The 23832-nt window shown below is 39.2% G+C and overlaps 1 protein-coding gene across 2 annotated transcripts in view; it reads left to right on the top strand.

The window, feature by feature from the left end:
• The first annotated feature begins 11073 nt into the window (after nucleotides 1-11073).
• THBS4 (thrombospondin 4) overlaps nucleotides 11074-23832 on the top strand; it is a 50940-nt gene continuing 38181 nt past the window's right edge. For both annotated transcript variants that reach the window (XR_014025674.1, XM_081321671.1), the window contains exons 1-2: nucleotides 11074-11665; nucleotides 13783-13986. Coding sequence is in view for 1 of the 2 variants with exons in the window: in XM_081321671.1 (XP_081177797.1) it covers nucleotides 11575-11665; nucleotides 13783-13986 (295 nt within the window). In the remaining variant the exon portion in view is untranslated. The remainder of the gene's footprint in view (nucleotides 11666-13782; nucleotides 13987-23832) is intronic.

Below are 23832 nucleotides of genomic sequence, written 5' to 3'. Positions count from 1 at the left end.
TCCCCCAAGCAGAAATCAGCTCTGTATAAATGCAGATGTAAATCCAGGAAGGTTGAAGCTAGATTAAGAAGACAAAGACATCTAAAATCTACATACCTCACCCAAACTCTTAAGAGTCATCAGCCTGAGGGAAGCAGGATATGACCTTTGGGACATAATAGGATTAACCCATCACCATCAGAATACCAGAAAGGCACACTCAGACCCAGGTTAACAATTCTAAACAAAAGGCTCTAGAGGGTATAAAAACCCACTCCCTACAAGTGTTCACTCTCTTTTCTGCCAGAGCCATCTTCCTGTCTGGCTCTCCTCTTCAATAAACTACAACCTTCTTCCTAAAGCAGTTGCCATGTTTATTCCCAGCTTGGACTGAACCATGATGAAGACTTCTACCAACATAGCTAAGGCCATCTCGGTTATGTGTAAACATTCCCAGCTTCAATTTTCTACAGTTAAGGAGGAAGCTTTCTTGAAGATACAATTCAACAACGCTCAGCAAAATATTGAGAGGGTTTTCTAAAAAAACACACAAACCCCCACTGAATTAATTTATTCACTGACCACTTACAGCTTCCTCACAAGAAACAGGACTACAGATGTTTCTTTATCCTCTAAAAAAATGTTGACTTTACAGCAGAGGTCTTCAAACTCGGCCCTTTTATGACTCATGGACTTCAACTCCCAGAATTCCTCAGCCAGCATGCCTGGCTGAGAAATTCTGGGAGTTGAAGTCCATGAGTCATAAAAGGGTCCATGAGTCATAAAAGAGTTTGAAGACCTCTGCTTTACAGCATGTCGCTGAAACAGAATCTTTTATTGCAAATCTTATTTGGCTTTAAAGAATGTGATTGTTTTTATTAATTTATGCCCCCCAAGAAGGCTAAGATAAATAGGTGACTATTAGGTTTATATCCTGCCTTTCTTCCAGACATTGAAGTTAATATATTGTTTCCTCTTTCAATTTTATCCTCAGATAGGTTAAATGTTTAGGCTTTAAGATGAATGGACTTCCACTCCCATAATTCCCCAACCAGCCTTGAGAAATATTGGATTAGACTATGAGATAATAAGGGACGTGGTGGCTCAGTGGGTTAGGACGCTGAGCTTGTCGATCAGAAGGTTGGCAGTTTGGCAGGTTGAATCCCAAGTGCCGCGTAACAGAGTGAGCGCCTGTTACTTGTCCCAGCTTCTGCCAACCTAGCAGTTCGAAAGCACGTAAAAATGCAAGTAGAAAAATAGGGACCACTACGGTGGGAAGGTAACAGCGTTCCGTGCGCCTTTGGCATCTAGTCATGCTGGCCACATGACCACGGAGACATCCTCGGACAAGCGCTGGCTCTTCGGCTTTGAAATGGAGATGAGCATCGGCCCCTAGAGTTGGAAACGACTAGCATGCATGTGTGGGGGAACCTTTACCTTTATGAGATAATGGTTGGTTCACTGAGCTTCTCATATTGGGATGAATAAGACCCTAGTTCTTCCCAGTGTCAGTGCAGTTCTTAAACATATCTCCACCTGTCTCTTCCTATCTCCCAATTTTATCTGTGGAATTTTTTACATAGAGTGATCATCACAAGGCTTATGGCTTTGTAACTGAAGGAAAATGAACTTGGGTTTTCAAAATTTCCAGATTATATCTTGATCTTTAAGCCATTATTGTTTTAAATGTTCAGTGTTTAAACATGGGTTGTTGAAAAAACACTTGGTTTCACATATTATAAACTATAATATCCTGGATTGTACAACTAAGCCAAAAGCACATTAGAATGAGGATGATGTATTCACCCCAAATTTTAGAATACCATAGTCAAAAGTTCTGTAGTATACTATATGAACATGTAAAGTTTTCAAGATCTATTGTTTTTAAAAAGCAGTCCTTCAAAGAAAACGTTCTGCAACTTTAAAAGAAGACCTTGGGGAAAATATCTGGTACACCTGGGGATGCAAGAAAAATAACTATTCTAAGGCACACATACAGTATTCTTTGCAAGTTATCCTGTTGAGCAGTGTTACTAATTGTTAAAGTTTTATGGAAAGTTTACAGTCTATGCAGAATGACTTAAAATATTTTGTGGTTTCAGTAAACCCTCTGTTCCTGGAGCTATTTTTTAGTTTATACTTTTTCCACCATGGATACAGAAATTCACAATCTCTAGTAAAGCAAGTAAAGAATATGCAAAACCATTTGGCTGTTTTCCACATTTCTGGTGAATTAAATGTGCACATGTTTAAAAATTACAAGTTAACTTTTGCATATATTTTGTGGATCATTTTGCAGGGTGCATCTGAAGATATAAGTGAGAAACTTCTAGTGAAGGGAATTAAAACAAAGTGAAAGAATATGTCCATTGGATTGGATTGGATTGTGAAGTATGTGATTATTTGCTAAGGCAGAAACTAGATCTTATAAGAACAGTTAACAAGGCATCAATGGTAACATCTCTGTATTGTGTATCTGGTTAAATTAATTGGTAAATAAGGTTATATATACAGTATTTACAATGCTTTTTTTGTAAAAGAAAAAGGTGCCAGAACTCACATGTCATACAACCCGCCTTGCCTACCCTACAAGGTTCCATCCAAAAAAGGTGCCGGAACTCCATTCTGAGCGTTCTATGACAAAAAAGCCCTGAGTATTTACATAGTAACCATTCTTTCAAATAAACATATGAATTATACAAAGATGTAAACAAGGCAACAAAATACTTTTGTGAAGACAGTAAAATGTCCCTCTGATAGTCCAACCTTACACTATTACCACAAAGTAGGGCACCTAAAACAGAGGATTTGTGAATCTTTATTCCTAATATCACCTTTCTATATAATTCTTTTTGACTTACCTCCTTGGTATTTCAGATACAAATTCTACCTTTTAGTAGGTAAACCTATGCTCCTTTATTTAGGAATAAATTATTTTAAAGTCAGCTGGATATGTTAGCTTGCTCTTTTAATTACATTATTGTTTTATGCCTGCATAAGACTCTGCTTTCATTTACCCTTTGTTCTCCCATTTGCTATTTTCCTTTTTGTCAAACATCCATTAATAATTTGTCATCACTAATGCCCAAGAAGCTATCAATCTCTATTTTCTCTTTTTCAATGTCTTTTTAATGTGTTACTTTAACAACAAGTTTGATGTAAGAATTGATCGGTTTACTAGATGTGTAACTTGCCTTTCCTTCAGGAAGTCAAAGCAATACACAGAGCATTCTTTGCCCACTACAATGAATGAGTCAAGGGAAATGAGAAAAAGCATTTGGTTCAAAGTCCTCCAATTAGCTTCCATGTTTGAAGGTGAAGTTAAATTTGGGTTCTTCTTGATTCTAGCACATTAACGAGCGATAGATAGATAGATAGATAGATAGATAGATAGATAGATAGATAGATAGATAGATAGATAGATAGAGAGACCCAACCATCCATTTTATCTCAGGACCAAAGGCTTCACAGTTCAGCTGTGAGCTAAGTATATTCTCTTCTATTGGCATATACATTTATTAGTATTACTAGAAGAAATAGGGAGATAAGCTATAGATCTGGCACTCCAGATAGGGGTGACATAGCACTCTCAATCTCTGTCATTGTTGCCCTGGGTGGCTGGGATTACTGGATTACTTTAGCTTATCTGGAGATTGCAAGCTCCTCATGTTTGCTAGAGATTAACAGTGAGAAATGTTTTTATGGCCGGAGGCTTCATTCAAGATTTTTGAGAAGTAAGAAATGCAATGAGTAGGCAGATGATAAATAAGTAGGGATGCAAATGGATTTTCCATCTTTGGAGAAAAGTTATTTAAATTTATTTAATTTAGTATTAAATTATCCTTATTATGGCTTGCACAACTTTTTTCCTATTTTCTTCCCTCAAAAGTAAATTCTGGCAACTCCAGTGAAATTTTGTGAGTGGTACTCTTCTGGACACAAGGATTTTCAGGTTACCATAATGGTAACTCTATAACTATAATGGCATAGAAACTCAATTACCGTATATACTTGAGTATAAGCCGACTCGAGTATAAGCCGAGACCCCCAATTTCACCCCCAAAAACTGGGAAAAGTTGTTGACTCGAGTATAAGCCGATCCGCCGTTCTGCATGCCTCGGAGGCTGGATCCGCGCTCTGCAAGCCTCTGGGATCCTGGGAGGCCTAATGCAAGCACCAGCCCGCCTGCCTCAGGTCTCCCCCACCCCCAGATACTGGGCTTCAGCACAGCTGGCTGTCTTGCCAAAGAGAAACATCTGGGAAGGAAAACTCTGTCTTACCTCTTTCCCAATTCTGCCTCTGCCCTTCCTCCTACCAAGGTGTTCTGGGACTAGTTCCCTAGCCTTTTGGAGCTTTTGGTGTTCGCCCATCAGCTGTCTACGGGGAGGCAACAAAGCTGCCTCTCTAGGCTTTGAGAAAAGGCCCCTTGCACAAAAGGCAGCTTCAGGACGAGCTTCCAAAAACCCTTTCCTTCCTTAACGCCCTCCCCACCTTCCCCCAGAAAGCCATATTTCTTTTTTTTTTATTGAAAATTTTTATTGAAGTTACAATATTATCCCCTCCCCAACCCACCCCAGAACCCCTCCCCCTCCCCCATATTTCTTCAATAACAAAAACATAAAAAGCTGGTTGGGATGTACTCGCTGATTTCCCCCCCCCCCTTTTTTTAGATGCTAAAACTAAACTCTCCCTCTGCCTTCCAACCAATATCCCTTTTTAAAATCTTACCTTGGCTCCAGATGGAAGAGTAGAGGAACTAAGCTAGTAAGGAGAGAATTTTTTTCTGCAACTTTTTACTCCTGAAGTAGTAGTAGTAGTAATAGTAGTAGTAGGAATAATAATAATAAATCCCTAAAAGTTGTGCCAGAAAATGGAGGACGCTGGGTCTTTGCAAGTTTTAGCTGTCTGTCAGACTGCCTGAAAAGGGCGGCCTTCAGGCAGCCAGGCGGACAGCTAAAGCTTGCAAAGACCCAGCGTCCTCCATTTTCTGGCATAACCTTCGGAGATTACTTTAAAAAAAAAAACAAAAAAAACCTTCAGAGGAAAAACAGCTGCAGAAACATTTTGTCTCCTTGCTGGCTTGGTTCATCTACTCTTCAGCCAGGAGGGAGTCCAAGGCCTAGAGAAGGAGAGCTTTGCAGCATCCCTATGGACAGCTGATGGGCAGACAGCTGAAAGAAGCAGGCAGGCAGGGCGCGGAGGAACGGAGACCTGCAGGTCTCGGACTGTGGTGGCTTGGGAGAGGTGCGCGCGATCCCGGAAGCACCAAAGCCTCGGCCGCGCACAAGTCCTCGGTAAGTTTTTTTGTTGACTGGAGTATAAGCCGAAGTGGAATTTTTCAGCCCAAAAAGTGGGCTGAAAAATTCGGCTTATACTCAAGTATATACGGTACTTCTGTATTTGGTGTAATTCCTAGATCCTAGGTTTGTTGTTGTTAGTTGCGAAGTCGTGTCCGACCCATCGCGACCCTATGGACAATGTTCCTCCAGGCCTTCCTGTCCTCTACCATCTTCTGGAGTCCATCTAGGCTCACACATACTGCTTCAGTGACTCCATCCAGCCACCTCATTCTCTGTCGTCCCCTTCTTCTATTGCCCTCAATCTTTCCCAGCATTAGGCTCTTCTCCAGTGAGTCCTTCCTTCTCATTAAGTGGCCAAAGTATTTGAGTTTTAGCTTCAGGATCTGGCCTTCTAAAGAGCAGTCAGGGTTGATCTCCTCTAGGACTGACCGGTTTGATTGCCTTGCAGTCCAAGGGACTCGCAGGAGTCTTCTCCAGCACCATAGTTCAAAGGCCTCAATTCTTTGGCGCTCAGCCTTTCTGATGGTCCAACTTTCACTGCCATACATTGCAACTGGGAAGACCATAGCCTTGACTATACGCACTTTTGTTGGCAGGGTGATGTCTCTGCTTTTTAGTGTGCTGTCTAGATTTGCCATGGCTTTCCTCCCCAGGAGCAAGCGTCTTTTAATTTCTTGGCTACAGTCCCCATCTGCAGTGATCTTGGAGCCCAGGAAAATAAAATCTGTCACTACCTCCATTTCTTCCCCATCTATTTGCCAGGAGTTGAGAGGGCCGGATGCCATGATCTTGGTTTTCTTAATGTTTAGTTTCAATCCAAGTTTTGCACTCTCCTTCTTCACCTGCAACAAGAGGCTCTTTAGTTCTTCTTCACTTTCTGCCATTAGAGTGGTATCATCTGCATATCTTAGGTTGTTGATGTTTCTTCCGGCAATCTTAATTCCAACTTTTGATTCATCTAGCCCTGCCTTTCTCATGATGTGCTCTGCATATAAGTTAAATAGGCAAGGCGACAGTATACAGCCTTGCCGGACTCCTTTCCCAATTTTGAACCAATCAGTGGTTCCGTGTCCAGTTCTCACTGTTGCTTCTTGACCCGCATATAGATTTCTCAAGAGACAAATAAGATGGTCTGGTATGCCCATCTCTTTAAGGACTTGCCAGAGTTTGTTATGATCCACACAATCAAAGGCTTTAGCATAGTCAATGAAGCAGAAGTAGATGTTTTTCTGGAACTCTCTAGCTTTCTCCATGATCCAGCGTATGTTAGCAATTTGATCTCTAGTTCCTCTGCCTCTTCGAAATCCTGCCTGTACTTCTGGTAGTTCTCGATCCACATAGTGCTGGAGTCTAGCTTGTAGAATTTTAAGCATAACTTTACTAGCATGAGAAATGAGTGCAATGGTGCGATAGTTTGAACATTCTTTGGCACTGCCTTTCTTTGGAATTGGAATGTAAACTGATCTTTTCCAATCCTGTGGCCACTGTTGAGTTTTCCAAATTTGCTGGCAAATTGAGTGTAGCACTTTTACTGCATCGTCTTTTAAGATTTTGAATAGCTCAGCTGGAATACTGTCACCTCCACTAGCTTTGTTGTTGCTCAGCTTTTCTAAGGCCCACTTCACTTCACATTCTAGGATGTCTGGCTCGAGGTCAGTGACCACCTCATTGTGATTATCAGGGACGTTAAGCTCATTCTTGTATAGTTCTTCTGTGTAATTTTGCCACCTCTTCTTAATCTCTTCTGCCTCTGTTAGGTCCCTGCCATTTTGGTCCTTTATCATGCCCATTTTTGCATGAAACGTTCCTTTCATCTCTCCAATTTTCTTGAAAAGATCTCTGGTCCTCCCTATCCTAGGTTACTAATTGTCTAAACAGTTCTAAGTGATATCATTTAAAAACAAAAGCCAAAGTAATAATACCATTCTTCCGAATCAAAAATTTGGAGCTTATTCACATGACTATTGAACACATAATAGTTACAGAAAAATCGTAGAGTTTTGTATGTTGGGTCCCAGACCATGTATTTTGGCACACATTGAATAAAGTTAAACAAAATTTAACTGTAATGCAGAAATCGAATCCTGAAAATGTTGGGGGTTTACAATTAGCTCACTTACAAACTTTTCCCTACAATTCTCATCTATCTAGGCAGGACCTGAAAAGGGTGAGTCTACAACAAGAAGTGAATAGAGGCAAAACCCAAAGTATCTTACTTCCACTGCTTACTTTTTTGCTCTTTCTGACATCCCTCCTCCAGTAAAGAGCCAAGTAGCTCTTACCAAAAGCCTAAACTTGGTGGGGGTGGGAGGTGGGAGTGGGTGGTGGGATGGAAATTAGGCCAAGGAATGCATTAAATTAACTGGAGAGCCCTGAATTGCCCACACCTGCCCTGGGCTGAAGCAATGGTCTGATTCAGCAGGAAGCAGTTTCAGATGCCATGACTTCAACAATAGTCCATAAGCAGGAAGTCACAATGATCTGTATCTTCTTACATTCATACAGATTAAATTAAGCTCCTCAGGATATGATCCAGAATAAGCAATTTGAGAATAACATGCCTATTTTTCTCAGAACCATTTTTAAGAAAAGATAAAGGTTCTTTTGTTGTATTCTAGGAATCAATTTTAGAACTTGTCTTAATCAATTATTCATGTCTCATAGCACTGACATTTTCTTAAATAAAACCAGCACAACCAGATCAATTTTCTATGTGCCTAAGATGTACATAGAAATGTGTGTTTATATAAACAGAAGGGAAAGAAACATTGTAAAGATTGAGTTGAAACTCATACTTTAGCTCATATGCAGAAACTAAAGATTTAAAATACAATAAACATTTTCTTGTCCCAGTATCTAGTCAAGACTATTTGTCTAGTGCAGATTTTTAAATGTTTATTTATTTATGTTTATTTAAATAAATAAATGTTTTCAGGCTGTGGAATCTATTACTTTTTTAGTCAAGAGGTAAAGCTCTACTTCAGTGATTCTCAACCTTAGCAACTTTAAGATGGGTGAACTTCAGTTCCTAGAATTTCCCAGCCAGCATATAGTGATAGAAAATCAGCTGCTTGAGTGATACATTTAGTGGGATTTTTTTTTGTCCATAGTCCCTTGAGGAATCTCCATCAAGTTCTGAGGAGTTGAAAAACTCTGCTCTAGGCTTCTGGTTAGGGGTCACGGCATGACAGACGCAGGAAGACAGGGCTCTGTCTTCCACGCTCGATTTTGCCCCGCTGGGGACCCTAAAAAGGGTCAAAAATCACCCCAGAGAGGCGACAAAGAAGGAGGGGACCCTTGTTGATCGTAGTGGGGTGGTGGCCCTTTATTTTGATCCAAGGAAGCCCTCCAAACTGGCAGGAGAAAGAAGCTGCTGACAACCAAAGAAAATAAGTACTAACGAGTAACTTTTGAGCAATGTGGATGGAACTGGGTGAGACTTTATTTTCTCTTTATGACTTTAAAACTTTTTCCTGGAAAAAACCACCCAAAACAAAGAATCCTCACCAATGAGAGAGGGAAGGGGAGTGTCTGCCCCATTCCCTCAGGAAAAGAAAAGCGGCAAACTAATTGCTTGGGGGAAAACAGAGAAAATTACAAGATTAATTTGGAATCAATATAGATATATAACTTTGAAATTAGGGGACTAAAAGTGCTTTTGAAACTTTGTTAGAAAAGAGATTTGATTATATGACCATGGGGATGCTGCAACTGTCCTAAGTGTGAAAAGAGGTCATAAGTCATTTTTTTCAGTGCCATTGTAACTTCAAACAGTCGTAACCAAAGTATTTTTGGAATTTTCATTGAAGTAATGGAATGTGTACAAATGTGCATGAATTTAAATAAGTTCCTCATGCTAATAAGTAATAGCAATCTGTCTTCAGTTTTGGCAGTTTCATAATTTAACAGATTAAAGTGTCAAGAATTTAGCTTTGTTAAATTAAATAGTAGACATTAGGGTTGTGCACACTTCTAAAACCAGATGAAATAAGTGCTTTAGACTTCACATAAGGACAGCAGCTCTGCCATAAATTAAAGTAGCCCAGCATTAAAGTAGCCCAGCACAGCATCACTGCCATAAATTCCTTTTTTAAACAGATTTCTCTGCTTTAAGAAACTCACTCTTTATAGTTCATGTGACTCTTAAAGTAGGGGCACTGTGTTTTTTTTGTGGGATCAAGCAAAACCCTAAAAAGTAGTCAAGTTAGGTAAATTAATTGGAAATAATGCTATGCTTGTAGTTATCCAACATCTAAAACACTCTTTGAAATCATTTTGAAACAGATAACCCTCTTATTAGTAACAGGAATATCTAAAAGTTATTAAAATGACATAAAATGCAAATTTACACAAATGTGGAATTTCATATTTCAAGATGTTAACACAAGTTTAACTCGATGTATAAACTGACATTTGTTTTGTTTCCTTTATATCATAATTATGACAGCATAAATATACATTTATAAATAGATATAAAATACTAATAACTTTGTACAATATTACATTATGGATTCCTTTTAAATCATTGTCTTCTTCTTTTCCTTAAATCTAAGTGTACCCTGGATTTTCTGATGGTCTCCTATCCAAATTCTAAATTGGCTAATTTTAGTGGATTTGAGATCAGCCAAAGGGGCAAACCACCACCCCTCCAACCCTCAAAAAACCAAAGCACTGTGCTCAGCTCCAAAATTTAGAATGATAGCTTGGAGAAAAATACAAGAAAAAAGTAGGTGATGAGAATGGAATTATACTCATTGTAGGAAATGATTGGCTGGAATTCTGAACAGGCAAAGAATGAATATAGCATGTAGCATTTTCTAGCACAGAGGCCCCCAACCTTTAGGGCACAGGGACCAGTTCCATGGAGAGAGGTTTTTTCGTGGACCAGAAGGGGCATGGTTTTGCGTGCTGCCTGCATCCTGCGGATGGGGCTTCACTTGTTTGCAAAGACCAATTTCTGGCATGCCGCGGACTGGTGCCGGTCCATGGACCTGGAGTTGGGGACCCCTGTTCTAGCAGATAACACTTGCTTACCTATACATTAACTCAATTAGAAACCTTTCCTAAAATATTGATACTGTTGCTCTGATAATGTGGCTAATGATCCCACTAAATGAGGAAATAGCTTCTCAGAGCTATGGGCCACACATATTCATTAATTTTGAACTTCAAAAAGCTCTTACAAAGCCATAATTATTGGATAACTTTTGAAACCTGCTGCTTATCGTATGGCATCCTGCTCTCAGTCTCACTATTAAACATTAAAAAGGAAATGATTTGTGGACAAAAATTAGCTGTTAGTATTTTATGAAAACTACATGGATGCTTTCTATGAATGCTGAATGTTATTGTCAGGTGACAAAAGACAGTGATGGATTTCTAATTGCATTTTCAGACAGAAATAATAGACCTCAACGCACACAGACACATCACTCAGAGTGCTGAGCTGATTATTTAATAACAAAGCTCACACATAAACACAAAATAATTTCCAACAAGAATTAAAAATAAATCTAATGCCAAATCCTCTGCTTATTTAAGAAACAGTCCTGTTGAATTCAATGAGACGTACTCCAGAATATGTGCAATCCTATATTTGCATAGGATTGCACCATAAAGAATTAAAGTTCCATTTCACAAAGTGGATTGTTCAAAATCTGCACTAAACATCCTCATAAATTACAAATCATAAAAAACTGCTTTTTGTGTACTCTATGTTGTTTACGAAATCTATCCCTTCATCCTAGTCCCATCTTCCAGATGCATATGCCTTTCAGAAATAGGAATCAAAGCCCATCATATGAGGAGAATGTCCAGTTGGGACAACAGCTGATTGGCTTCATGTTTTAATTGAGATTTAAAACCAGCAACAATATCAAGGTAAAGTTATCACCACCGCTCTGGCAGCTTTACAATAACACATGGTAAAATTAGGGGCAGTTTTCATTCCTCATTTGACTCGCACGCATTGATGATCCGGAGCTCGAGCTTCCAGATCCCGCCTGGAAATTCCTCCAGTAGTTGGCGGCGGAAGCGCACGATTTGGCCACTGGAGCCCAGCCTCGGTCCCTTTCGATCGCCCCTTTTGCTAAATCGATTCTCCAGTTCTTGCCCGGAGAGGCTGCCGCCGTTCGCGGAAGGAGGGGCCTGGCCTCAGGTAGCTTCCTCCCTCCGTCTCTTTCTTAAGGGGGAAAAGGTCGTTTCGCCTCCCCATTCCGCGCACGTGTGCAGGCAGAGACTAGCGGAGCCTCGAGAAGAGCGAAGCAACTGAGCCGGCAAGCGGGCTGTGGGCGGGATGAGGAGTCAGTGGACGGGCCCTTGCCTTCTCCTGCTGCATACTCTGCTGCACTTTTCTCCCGCTTTTCGCGCTGAGCTCGTCCCTCAAGGTACGGTGTGGTCTCTCTGGAAGACTTGAGGAAGCGGGGTAGTCGGGGAAAAAAAAGTTTTCGTTTTTTGCCCCTCTTTGCTGCAGCTGCACTTTAGAAGAGAGAAGTATGAGCCAGAGTAGGTCCCAGACTTTTTGTCAAAGTGGGCTCCTGAGGTCCTGCTGAGCAGGCAGTTTGATGGACAATACATGACAGCTACAGGATCCTCAAAAAAAAACACCCTTCTAAATAATTTCCCTTGCTTCTCTCTGTTCTGCCGAAATGTGGAAAAATTCTAATTTAAACATCACCAGTGCCAAAGATGCTGTTTTAAAGTAGTACACCTTGGGAAAGGGGGATTCAAACTGTGTTGTTACAGAAATCTCTTTTTCGAATCCAGATTTTGATACTCCCTTAGCTTTTCTCTTACATTAGTTTTTAAAAAGAATTATCTTTAAATAAAAACCGTAAATAATCATTTCCATTGTTTTGTTGAACTCTGTTCCTTGGGCATGGGTTGCCACAGTTTGTCACAGTTTGACACTTTGAGCTAGACATACACACTTGTTTGTCTTTGGTCAATCTCTGCATCTTCCTCTCTTTTGTTAATAGCCACCAACATTAACAAAATTATATTTTAAAGATCACAGATCTCTCATTTGAATGCCATTAGTATAAATGTGTTTTTTTATTCCAAGTAGTATGTTTAGATTATTGCTAAGAAAAAAATTAAAAGATTTGTGTTATTACACAGGATGTGAAAGGGCACATCCTATGTAAAAGCTGACTTAATGGGACTTAATCCCATGTGAATATGCTGTGTAAAGAGCAGTGTTAGAAAAATAATTATTTATTAACTAAGGAAAACTCTTGTTAATCACGATGTGATCTTCTTCTGGATAAATGTAAAGAATACTGCTTATCCCAAATTGATTTGTTTATTCAAAATCATACTCTGCCTATGTTATTAAAAAAACAAAACAAAGAAAGTAATAAGACCTCACTTAGCTAGAACTACAAAACAATGAAAGTCAAAGAGATAAAATAATAAAGAAGTATAAAGCAGAAATAAAAAGAGGGACAAAACCCAATAGGGTTCAAAAAAATCAGTTCCATATTTTCTAAAAGGCCACTTAAGAAAACAGATATTTTCAGTGCCAAAAATTATATAGAATCTTAAGTCTGCTGGAAAACTTCTCACTGCTTCTCCCAGACATTACCTAAAAAGAGGAAACGTATGGGAAAAAAGAGAAAAGAATGAATGGCAAAAACAGGTAGAGATTTGTTTGTGCTCTAAAGTACTATAACATAACTTGAAATCTAATATGTTTCCTCTTAGTGGGCAAGATCAAATAATTTATGAGTCTACTCAGTCTGCTGCTGATGAAGTTGAAGGGCAATTACAAGTCCTCATTTCTTCCCCTAGCCTAGCTCTTCATTTTTAACCTGGTATTCCTTCAAACAAAAGGTGCTTTTTGGAGGACTGTATTCTGTAGAGGTAGACATACCTTCCAAGTGGAGGAAGACTTCTAAAGTCAAGTGAAAAAGCTTAACTTTGGCTGAAATCTGATGATTCACATTGAAGGACAATGACCAGAATCCTCTGTTATTGATGAGGATTTTTGAAAGATATATTAAATAGTTAGAATGTTCTCACATTGCTTAACAAAAGCCAGTGGAATTTATTATTGAAGGAAGAACAGTTTGAAATAAACTTAGGCATGATCCATTGAGATTTCCTAGGTGCATTAAAAACAAAAGTTTAAATCTTTCTCCAAATGTTGTGACCCAGTTATATTTATGGGAGAGGATAAAATAATTAAATATATAACTAGAAGGTAGTCATCTTTAACTATTTTATTTACTTTTAAATGTAATCTGATCAAATTTAATTTTTTTCTAGGTTTCCAAAAATGTTTGTTTTTGAAGATGAGTTGCCAGGATGCCATTTAAATGTTAAATGTAACTTTGAGGTCTTAAAAGTTTAATTGTGTCATGAGTGGCCGTGTGCAACTGTGTGTGAAATAAGTTGAGATGACACTACAATTGCATGTAAGCCATTTTTCATGAGTCGCATGGAGGTTCCTTTTGGAAATCGTAATGACCAATGATTTAAGTTTCTTTTTCTTTCTTTATAGTATTGGATCTCCTCTCAATACCCAACCAGAAACTAGTAAAGACCTACTTACAGCAATCAATTTCTGATCCTGCTGTCAATGAAATATATGTGCTCTCAACATTCAGACTACACCCAAAAAGTACAGCCCTTATATTTGGCTTATATTCCTCCAATGAAAACATAAAATATTTTGAGTTCATAGTAATGGGACGAGTAAATAAAGGTAAGGTGTATGCAATGAAAACATTTTATGTACTTTATATCTGCTAACTGATTTGAGACCCATTCTACAAATGTAGGATATAGCTTAGCAAGTTTTCTGGTAAGAAAATTAATGCAATTCATTTAGACTCAGATGTTCTGTGGAGGGGGCTACATTCAAAGTTTTCTGTTCTTCTCAATCTTATCCTTACTTTGACATTGGGAGCCTGCTCATCTGAACAGAGATTGAAATAGTGATTAGCCCAACATCACTTCTGAGATATTTTTTTTCATATCCGTATGTCATCATCTCAGACCTGGAAAAAAAGAGAGGGAAAAAAAGTGTTTCATTCCCAAAGTAGTCTGAGAAAAAAAATAAATTTATTATTTGATGTCTGGTTCATTTTGTTAGCTCCTTAGAGCTTTTCTTAATATTTTCAGATATAATGACATTCTTTTTGAACAGCGACATCAGTAGAGGTTATTACAATAGTGCTAAAGAAATTTTAAGAGGGCTAAGATTAGGAAACAAGGCATTTAAACACAATTCTTTTTAATTTTATTAAATTGTTCCCTATGATATTTGTTGCTTTTTTACTTTCAAGGAAATGTGAGTATTAGCTTATGGCAAAATCTTGTTTCTATAGTTACACAATCTTCATCGGTGTTCATTCCTTTTCTTTGCCAGGAAGGTATCCCAAACAATGAAGTAGCTAAGTGATTTTTTAAAAAAATATTTATTTATTAAATATATATGCTGCCCATCTCAGTATCCAGAGTGACTCTAACCATAAAATCAATTTTAAATATAGAAAAAGTTAAAATTAGAGGGATTAAGTAGAGAAAAAGAGTAAAAAACTTTTCTTTTTTTCCCCTTGAAAAATCTTGTTTCAAATTACTGAAGAATTTGATACATACATACACATGCTAAATTCTTCATATGAAAGAAAAGAAATTGATTTAGTTGATCATAGAGTTTAGCTCTGACTGAAAAAGCTAAATATTCCAAGTGCAGATGCTTTGTACAATCAGATGTTGAGCAAGGGAGTGCTTTGTTAAGCTGAATGTTTAGAGCAGACGTGTCAAACTAGCGGCCCGTGGGCCAGATGCGTCATGTGCAGGCCAACCTACCCTGGTCTCCAAAGGCAAAAAAGTGACAATATGTCACAATATGTCATGTGACACGATCGAGTTTGACACCCGTGGCTTAGAGCTATGGCCAGATCTGAAACATAAGTACACCCCAATTGGATCAGACAAGACCTATCTCAGCCTAGCAGTTTTTTGTCAATCTGATGCTCCCAGGTTGCTTACAAACAGAAAATGGAGGCATACCCCTCTATCACCACTGTTTCTTATAACTGGCGCTTAAAGGCACACTACCACAGGGATGTAACCTCAAGTCAAGATTAATAATCCTGGATAGTATCCTCCCCTTTTAAAGCCACCCAAGTCACCACCTCCTATAATAAGTAATTCCACAGGTTAATTGCTTTGTGAATAAGTAACTTCTTGTATATATAAGTCTATATCACAATATGGAAATTGAATGGACAACATGAAAAAGTGCAAAGTTATTATCCAGAGAAAAGTGAATAAGGAATGTGCATCAACTTTCTGATTCATATTGCAATCAAGCTGACTACTTCATTTAACTGCACTTAAATCCATCCCACATTTAATAGATTAGTTAACTTTTAAAGAATAATTGTTGAGATGTATTTTCAGTGCTGTTTTATGTGTCCACATACTCAGAAGTAAGCCTCATTCAAGAAAACATGCCTTGATTAGATTTATGAGTATGTAAATTATAATCTTCACTGAGGATTACATGCAATTAACTCAGTATGTTAATCCTATACTATTCCTTTGAATACAAATTAGTAAAGAAGGCAAGTATGAAGCACCATTTTTAAAAAGGCCCTTTTTCTCAATAGGAGAGAATGCTTTCACTAGGATAATGCTTGCTTTGATGAGTTGGACATATATCATATAAGACTAAAGAATAGGGGTTTTTTTTTGCTTGAGGTTTGTAACCAGCCCCTGCAACAACCAGCCCCTGCAACAACATTTGTTGTTGTTGTTAGTTGCGAAGTTGTGTCCAACCCATCGCGACCCCATGGACAATGTTCCTCCAAGGCCTTCCTATCCTCTACCATCTTCTGGAGTCCATTTAAGCTCACGCCTACTGCTTCAGTGACTCCATCCAGCCACCTCATTCTCTGTCGTCCCCTTCTCTTGCCCTCAATCTTTCCCAGCATTAGGCTCTTCTCCAGTGAGTCCTTCCTTCTCATTAGGTGGCCAAAATATTTGAGTTTCAACTTCAGGATCTCGCTTTCTAAAGAGCAGTCAGGGTTGATCTCCTCTAGAACTAACCGGTTTGAACGCCTTACAGTCCAGGGGACTCGCAGGAGTCTTCTCCAGCACCATAGTTTAAAGGCCTCAATTCTTAGGCGCTCAGCCTTTCTTATGGTCCAACTTTCATAGCCATACATTGCTACTGGGAAAACCATGGCCTTGACTATACGCACTTTTGTTGACAGGGTGATGTCTCTGCTTTTTAGTGTGCTGTCTAGATTTGCCATGGCTTTCCTCCCCAGGAGCAAGCGTCTTTTAATTTCTTGGCTGCAGTCCCCATCTGCAGTGATCTTGGAGCCCAGGAAAATAAAATCTGTCACTACCTCCATTTCTTCCCCATCTATTTGCCAGGAATTGATAGGGCCGGATGCCATGATCTTGGTTTTCTTAATGTTGAGTTTCAAGCCCACTTTTACACTCTCCTTCTTCACCCGCATCAAGAGGCTCTTTAGTTCCTTTTCACTTTCTGCCATTAGAGTGGTATCATCTGCATATCTTAGGTTGTTGATATTTCTCCTGGTAATCTTAATTCTAACTTTTGATTTATCTAGCCCTGCCTTTCTCATGATGTGCTCTGCATATAAATTAAATAGGCAGGGTGACAATATACAGCCTTGCCGGACTCCTTTCCCAGTTTTGAACCAATCAGTGGTTCCATGTCCAGTTCTGACTGTTGCTTCTTAACCCGCATATAGCTTTCTCAAGAGACAAATAAGATGGTCTGGTACTCCCATCTCTTTAAGAACTTGCCACAATTTGTTCTGATCCACACAATCAAAGGCTTTAGCATAATCAATGAAACAGAAGGAGATGTTTTTCTGGAACTCCCTACTTTCTCCATGATCCAGCGTATGTTGGCAATTTGATCTCTAGTTCCTCTGCCTCTTCGAAATCCTGCCTGTACTTCTGGTAGTTCTCGATCCACATACTGCTGAAGTCTAGCTTGTAGGATTTTAAGCATAACTTTACTGGCATGTGGAATGAGTGCAATGGTGTGATAGTTTGAACATTCTTTGGCATTGCCTTTCTTTGGAATGTAAATTGACCTTTTCCAATCCTGTGGTCATTGTTGAGTTTCATTGTAGCACTTTTATTGCATCATCTTTTAAGATTTTGAATAGCTCAGCTGGAATACTGTCACCTCTACTAGTTTTGTTGTTGCTCAGATTTCCCAAGGCCCATTTCACTTCTAGGATGTCTGGCTCGGGGTCAGTGACCACCCAATTGTGGTTATCTGGGACGTTAACCTCATTCTTGTATAGTTCTTCTGTGTAATTTTGCCACCTCTTCTTAATCTCTTCTGCCTCTGTTAGGTACCTGCCATTTTGGTTCTTTATCATGCCCATCTTTGCATGAAACGTTCCCTTCATATCTCCAATTTTCTTGAAGAGATCTCTGGTCCTCCCTATTCTATTCTTTTCTTCTATTTCTTTGCACTGTTCATTTAAGAAGGCATTCTTATCTCTTCTAGCTATTCTCTGGAATTCTGCATTCAATTGGGTGTATCTTTCTCTTTCTCCCTTGCCTTTCACTTCCCTTCTTTCCTCAGTTATTTGCAAAGCTTCCTCAGACAGCCATTTTGCTTTCTTGCATTTCTTTTTCTTTGTGATGGCTTTAGTTGCTACCTCTTGTACAATGTTGCGAACCTCCGTCCTTAATTCTTCAGACACTCTGTCTATCAGATCTAATTCCTTAAATCTATTTGTCACCTCTACTGTATATTCATCATATGATTTAGTTCATATCTGAGTGGCCTAGTGCTTTTCCCTACTTTCTTAAACTTAAGCCTAAATTTTGCAACAAGAAGCTCATGATCTGAACCACAGTCAGCTCCTGGTCTTGTTTTTACTAACTGTATAGAGCTTCTCCATTTTTGGCTGCAGAGCACATAGTCAATCTGATTTCTGTGTTGGCCGTCTGGTGATGTCCATGTGTAGAGCAGTCTCTTGGGTTGTTGGAAAAGAGTGTCTGCTATGACCATCATATTCTCTGGACAAAATTCTATCAGCCTGTCCCCTGCTTCATTTTGTACTCCAAGGCCAAACTTGCCTGTTATTCTGGTTATCTTTTGGCTTCCTACTTTAGCATTCCAATCCCCCATGATGATAAGGACATAATTTTTGGTGTTAATTCTATAAGGTGCTGTAGGGCTTCATAGGTAAAGGTAAAGGTTCCCTCACACATGCGTGCTAGTCGTTTCCAACTCTAGGGGCCAGTGCTCATCTCCGTTTCAAAGCCGAAGAGCCAGCGCTTGTCCGAGGATGTCTCCATGGTCATGTGGCTGGCATGACTAGACACCAAAGAGGCACGGAACACTGTTACCTTCCCACCGTAGTGGTCCCTATTTTTCTACTTGCATTTTTACGTGCTTTCGAACTGCTAGGTTGGCAGAAGCTGGGATAAGTAACAGGCGCTCACTCTGTTACGCGGCACTCGGGATTTGACCCGCCAAACTGCCGACCTTCTGATCGACAAGCTCAGCGTCCTAACCCACTGAGCCAGAACCAGTCAATTTCATCCTCTTTAGCACCAGTGGTTGGGGCATAGACTTGGTTTGCTGTGATATTGAATGGTTTGCCTTGGATTTGCACTGAGATCATTCTGTCATTTGGGGGATTGTATCCCAGTATTGCTTTTCCTACTCTTTTATTGACTATGAAGGCTACTCCATTTCTTCTGAGGGATTCTTGCCTGCAGTAGTATACCTGATGGTCATCTGAATTAAATTCACCCATTCCTGTCCATTTTAATTTGCTGATTCCTAAGATGTCGATGTTCAGTCTTGTCATCTCTTGTATGACCACGTCCAGCTTGCCTTGATTTATGGATCTTACATTCCAGGTTCCTATAGAGAATAAATCTTTACAGCATCAGACTTTCCTTTCACCACCAAATGCATCCACAGCTGAGCGTCCTTTCAGCTTTGGCCCAGTTGCTTCATTCTTTCTGTTGCTACTAGTGCTAACCCTCTGCTTTTCCCCAGTAGCATATTGGACACCTTCTGATCTGAGGGCTCATCTTCCAGTGTCATATCTTTTTGACTTTTGGTACTGTCCATGGGGTTTTCATGGCAAAGATACTGGAGTGGGTTGCCATTTCCTTCTCCAGTGGATGACATAACTTTCTGCTATGACCTGTCCGTCTTGGGTGGCCCTGCACGGTGTAGCTCATAGCCCCTTTGCCGCGACAAGGCAGTAATCCATAAAGGGGTTTAACATATTACAAAGTAGTAAATTTAAAGGAGGAAAAAAACCATCTTGGGATTAAGAGCTTTGTGTGTTGAATGGGTATATGCAGGTGTTTTGGTATGAAACAAAATTGTAGGCATGTCTGTGATAGAATAAAGAATTGGTGTGTGAATTGTGTGGATTATTAGTGTGCTGTTTCTTCAAAATAAGAACATATGACTCAAAAACTGGAATTTTAGAGTGGTATGAAAGGTACAGTTTAAATGTTTCAATTTAGTGCTGTTCTGACTTTTGCTTTAAAATGGGATAAGAAAATGTTTAATCTATTTTAGCCAAATTAAATTAAGCAAACCCAAATATATATAATAAACTTCATGACAGCCATTTGGATCTATTTTATTCAATGGTGATAATGAAAAAAATAAAATCAGAGAAAATGAGAAGGTATTGCCACCCAGGTGACCTGCTCACTTTTTGAAAGATATGAGAACAGATCTAAAGCATGATATTAATTTCCATTGGGAGTCTAGCTAGGGACTAAAGCAGGGGTCTCCAACCCCTGGTCCTGTTCAGAACTGTGCTGCACTGATGGAGGTGACCAGTGAGCAAGCAAAACGAAACCATCCCCACTCCTAGTCTGTGGAAAAATTGTCTTTCACAAACCCGGCCCTTGATGCCAAAAAGGTTGGGGACCACTGGACTAAAGGCATTAAAGTAAAAAGGCCAGATTAGACATCATTTGGTTGTATCATTTATAGACTTCATAACTTGTCTTTTTACAATTGCATGTAGACTTATTTCATTCAGGCACCAGGCTACTTTTGGAACTTAAATGTCCTTTTCCACCTTAGTTGCTGGGATTTAGTTATATAATAACAGTTTTAAATTTGGAACTTTCTTGGTAAATATGCTGGCAGCAGCAAAAATGCTTTGTGCACAAAGGTGGAAAGATACTTTAATTCCCACAGTGGATGACTGACTGGAAAAACTGATGAAATAAGCAAAGCAGGTCTAAATTGATTGCCTTAATCAAAGAAAAGAATACAACTAACTTTGTTACCAGTTGGAAACCGCTTTTGGACGTTGTGCTTGAGGTGGAAAAAAAATGAAAACTTTGGGTTTTGCTGATTAGATATGTTTGTTATAGAAATAACTAATATAAATTACTATGTAAAAGTACATTATTGAGGCTGTATAATAATATCTTATTCTACTGTGCTAAAGTCAATACTTTTCTTCCTTTTTTCCTTTCCCCTATCCTTTTTCTCTTCCCTTTTTCCTCCCCCTACTTTGCCACTCTCTTCATTTTTCTTTGTATTTTATAGTTTGATAAACTAACTAATAAATTAATAATTAGAATAACGTTTGTAGTTCTGGCTGGATTTTTCAATGGTATTCTTTCAGTTTTCATCATAAGGATGTGATTGGAGGAACACATTTCCAATCCTCTTCTGTCCTTTTTGGTTGTGTCTGAGGTTTTCCAGTGAAATCTTTTCTCTACTCCAGTTTTTTCTTCCAGGAATTGGTTTGGCAGTATAATTCGCCTTCTAAGCTTATTTTCCTCCAGCCTTGAAACTGACTGCTGCTTTTCTTTTATATATCCTGAAAGCATTTCTTGGAGTCCTTTGATCTACAGCTTTCCTGGCCAATTTCCTTGTCCCTTTCCCTATGGATTTCCCTTTCTTCTTTCTGATTCTTTTTCTAGCTTGAAATACACCCGATTCATTTTTCTATTGTATCTTCCTGCCCACTTCATTCTATTTCCTCACATTTTTTTTCTCTTTTGGTCCCTTTCATTTAGTCTTTTTTCCTCCTCTTCCATTCCCTCTTCTATGTTATATCTTTTAATTTGTTTGTGGCCATCTCCATCCTCAGTATATTTTTCCCATTGTTTATGTCTTCATATTTTCCAGTTTCCTGGCTTTGATCAGACACAGACATGAAGTGGTCTGGTTTCAGGGTGTGATGAAAATACAGCACCTGCTTCTAAAATCTGTGAAAACATTTATAGGATCCCTTGGGAAATCATGATCTCTTATAACCACAGAACAAAGAAGAACCAAAACCCTGGGAATATTACTGTTTTACTGTAAATCCTCAGATCCTGAGATTTAACAAGGATTCAGTGAAGACACCTTTTTATCTACCTTTGCTTTTGATCTACCTTAATATTGGAGGAAAGCTTCTTTGATGGCCTCCTTTGATCAGAATGGAAGTCCTTCTCAAAGTGGAATCAATGAACTCTAACACAAAGTCTTGGCCATTTGTGCACACAGAGAGATACATTTTACCAGGGCTTTTTTTGTCCTAGAATGCCCAGAACGGAGTTCCGGCACATTTTTTGATGGAACCTTGTAGGGTAGGCGAGACGGGTTGTATCAAGGCTGGTTGTATGACGTGTTTGAGTTCTGGCACCTTTTTCTTTTACAAAAAAGCACTGCATTTTACCAATTAAGGATAATATTTGTAGTTCAGGGTTGACCTTGGTTGTTTTGTTTGTTTCAATACCCACACTAGGTAACACCATTCCTCAACTGAATTATGGGAAGTGTTTATTCATTATTTTTAGAGTATGTTGTAATCATGATTGTGATCAAAGCCCTGGGCACTACACATGTAAAAGAAACAGGGCTTTGATTATGCAACCGTAGCCATTATTTTGACTTTTTTTGACATCCCTCTTACCTCAATATCCCTGGTTATCAACCATATAAATCTTTCTAGATTGGATTATTGTAATTTTCTCTACATGGGACTATCTTATAAAAGTCTTTTGAATCTTCAGTTGATCTAAAAGTAGTAGTGAACATGGTAGTGTGCGTTCGCTTATTAAATGATTTTATACCTGCTTTGAAATAGATGCACTTGTAACCAATCTTTTTTTAAATATGTTTCAGCCATCTTAAATGCAAGATAAATCATATTGCCTATTATCATACCAGTCATACAACTATAACTTAAGTTAAAATTCAGGTATCTGATTATGAGAGAGGATGTTTGATCAGAAAAAGAAACAACCTCTTAGTAATCATGGTCAAAGAACTAATGAGGGGATCTTTCAGACTGTTGATTTAGGGAAAAGATCTAGTTAATCATAAAAGGAAAAAGAAATAACAGAACATGTTTTTATAAATGATGTTGTTGTTAGTTGCGAAGTCGTGTCCGACCCATCGCGACCCTATGGACAATGTTCCTCCAGGCCTTCCTGTCCTCTACCATCTTCTGGAGTCCATTTAAGCTCACGCCTACTGCTTCAGTGACTCCATCCAGCCACCTCATTCTCTGTCGTCCCCTTCTTCTCTTGCCCTCAACCTTTCCCAGCATGAGGCTCTTCTCCAGTGAGTCCTTCCTTCTCATTAGGTGGCCAAAATATTTGAGTTTCAACTTCAGGATCTCGCTTTATAAAGAGCAGTCAGGGTTGATCTCCTCTAGAACTAACCGGTTTGAACGCCTTACAGTCCAGGGGACTCGCAGGAGTCTTCTCCAGCACCATAGTTTAAAGGCCTCAATTCTTAGGCGCTCAGCCTTTCTTATGGTCCAACTTTCATAGCCATACATTGCTACTGGGAAAACCATGGCCTTGACTATACGCACTTTTGTTGACAGGGTGATGTCTCTGCTTTTTAGTGTGCTGTCTAGATTTGCCATGGCTTTCCTCCCCAGGAGCAAGCGTCTTTTAATTTCTTGGCTGCAGTCCCCATCTGCAGTGATCTTGGAGCCCAGGAAAATAAAATCTGTCACTACCTCCATTTCTTCCCCATCTATTTGCCAGGAATTGATAGGGCCGGATGCCATGATCTTGGTTTTCTTAATGTTGAGTTTCAAGCCCACTTTTACACTCTCCTTCTTCACCCGCATCAAGAGGCTCTTTAGTTCCTTTTCACTTTCTGCCATTAGAGTGGTATCATCTGCATATCTTAGGTTGTTGATGTTTCTTCCAGCAATCTTAATTCCAACTTTTGATTCATCTAGCCCTGCCTTTCTCATGATGTGCTCTGCATATAAATTAAATAGGCAGGGTGACAATATACAGCCTTGCCGGACTCCTTTCCCAGTTTTGAACCAATCAGTGGTTCCATGTCCAGTTCTGACTGTTGCTTCTTAACCCGCATATAGCTTTCTCAAGAGACAAATAAGATGGTCTGGTACTCCCATCTCTTTAAGAACTTGCCACAATTTGTTCTGATCCACACAATCAAAGGCTTTAGCATAGTCAATGAAGCAGAAATAGATGTTTTTCTGGAACTCTCTAGCTTTCTCCATGATCCAGCGTATGTTAGCAATTTGATCTCTAGTTCCTCTGCCTCTTCGAAATCCTGCCT

This window comes from Vipera berus (genome assembly GCF_964194415.1).
Source record: "Vipera berus genome assembly, chromosome: 2".
Taxonomy (NCBI): domain Eukaryota; kingdom Metazoa; phylum Chordata; class Lepidosauria; order Squamata; family Viperidae; genus Vipera; species Vipera berus.
This window is presented reverse-complemented; position numbering and strand designations above follow the sequence as displayed.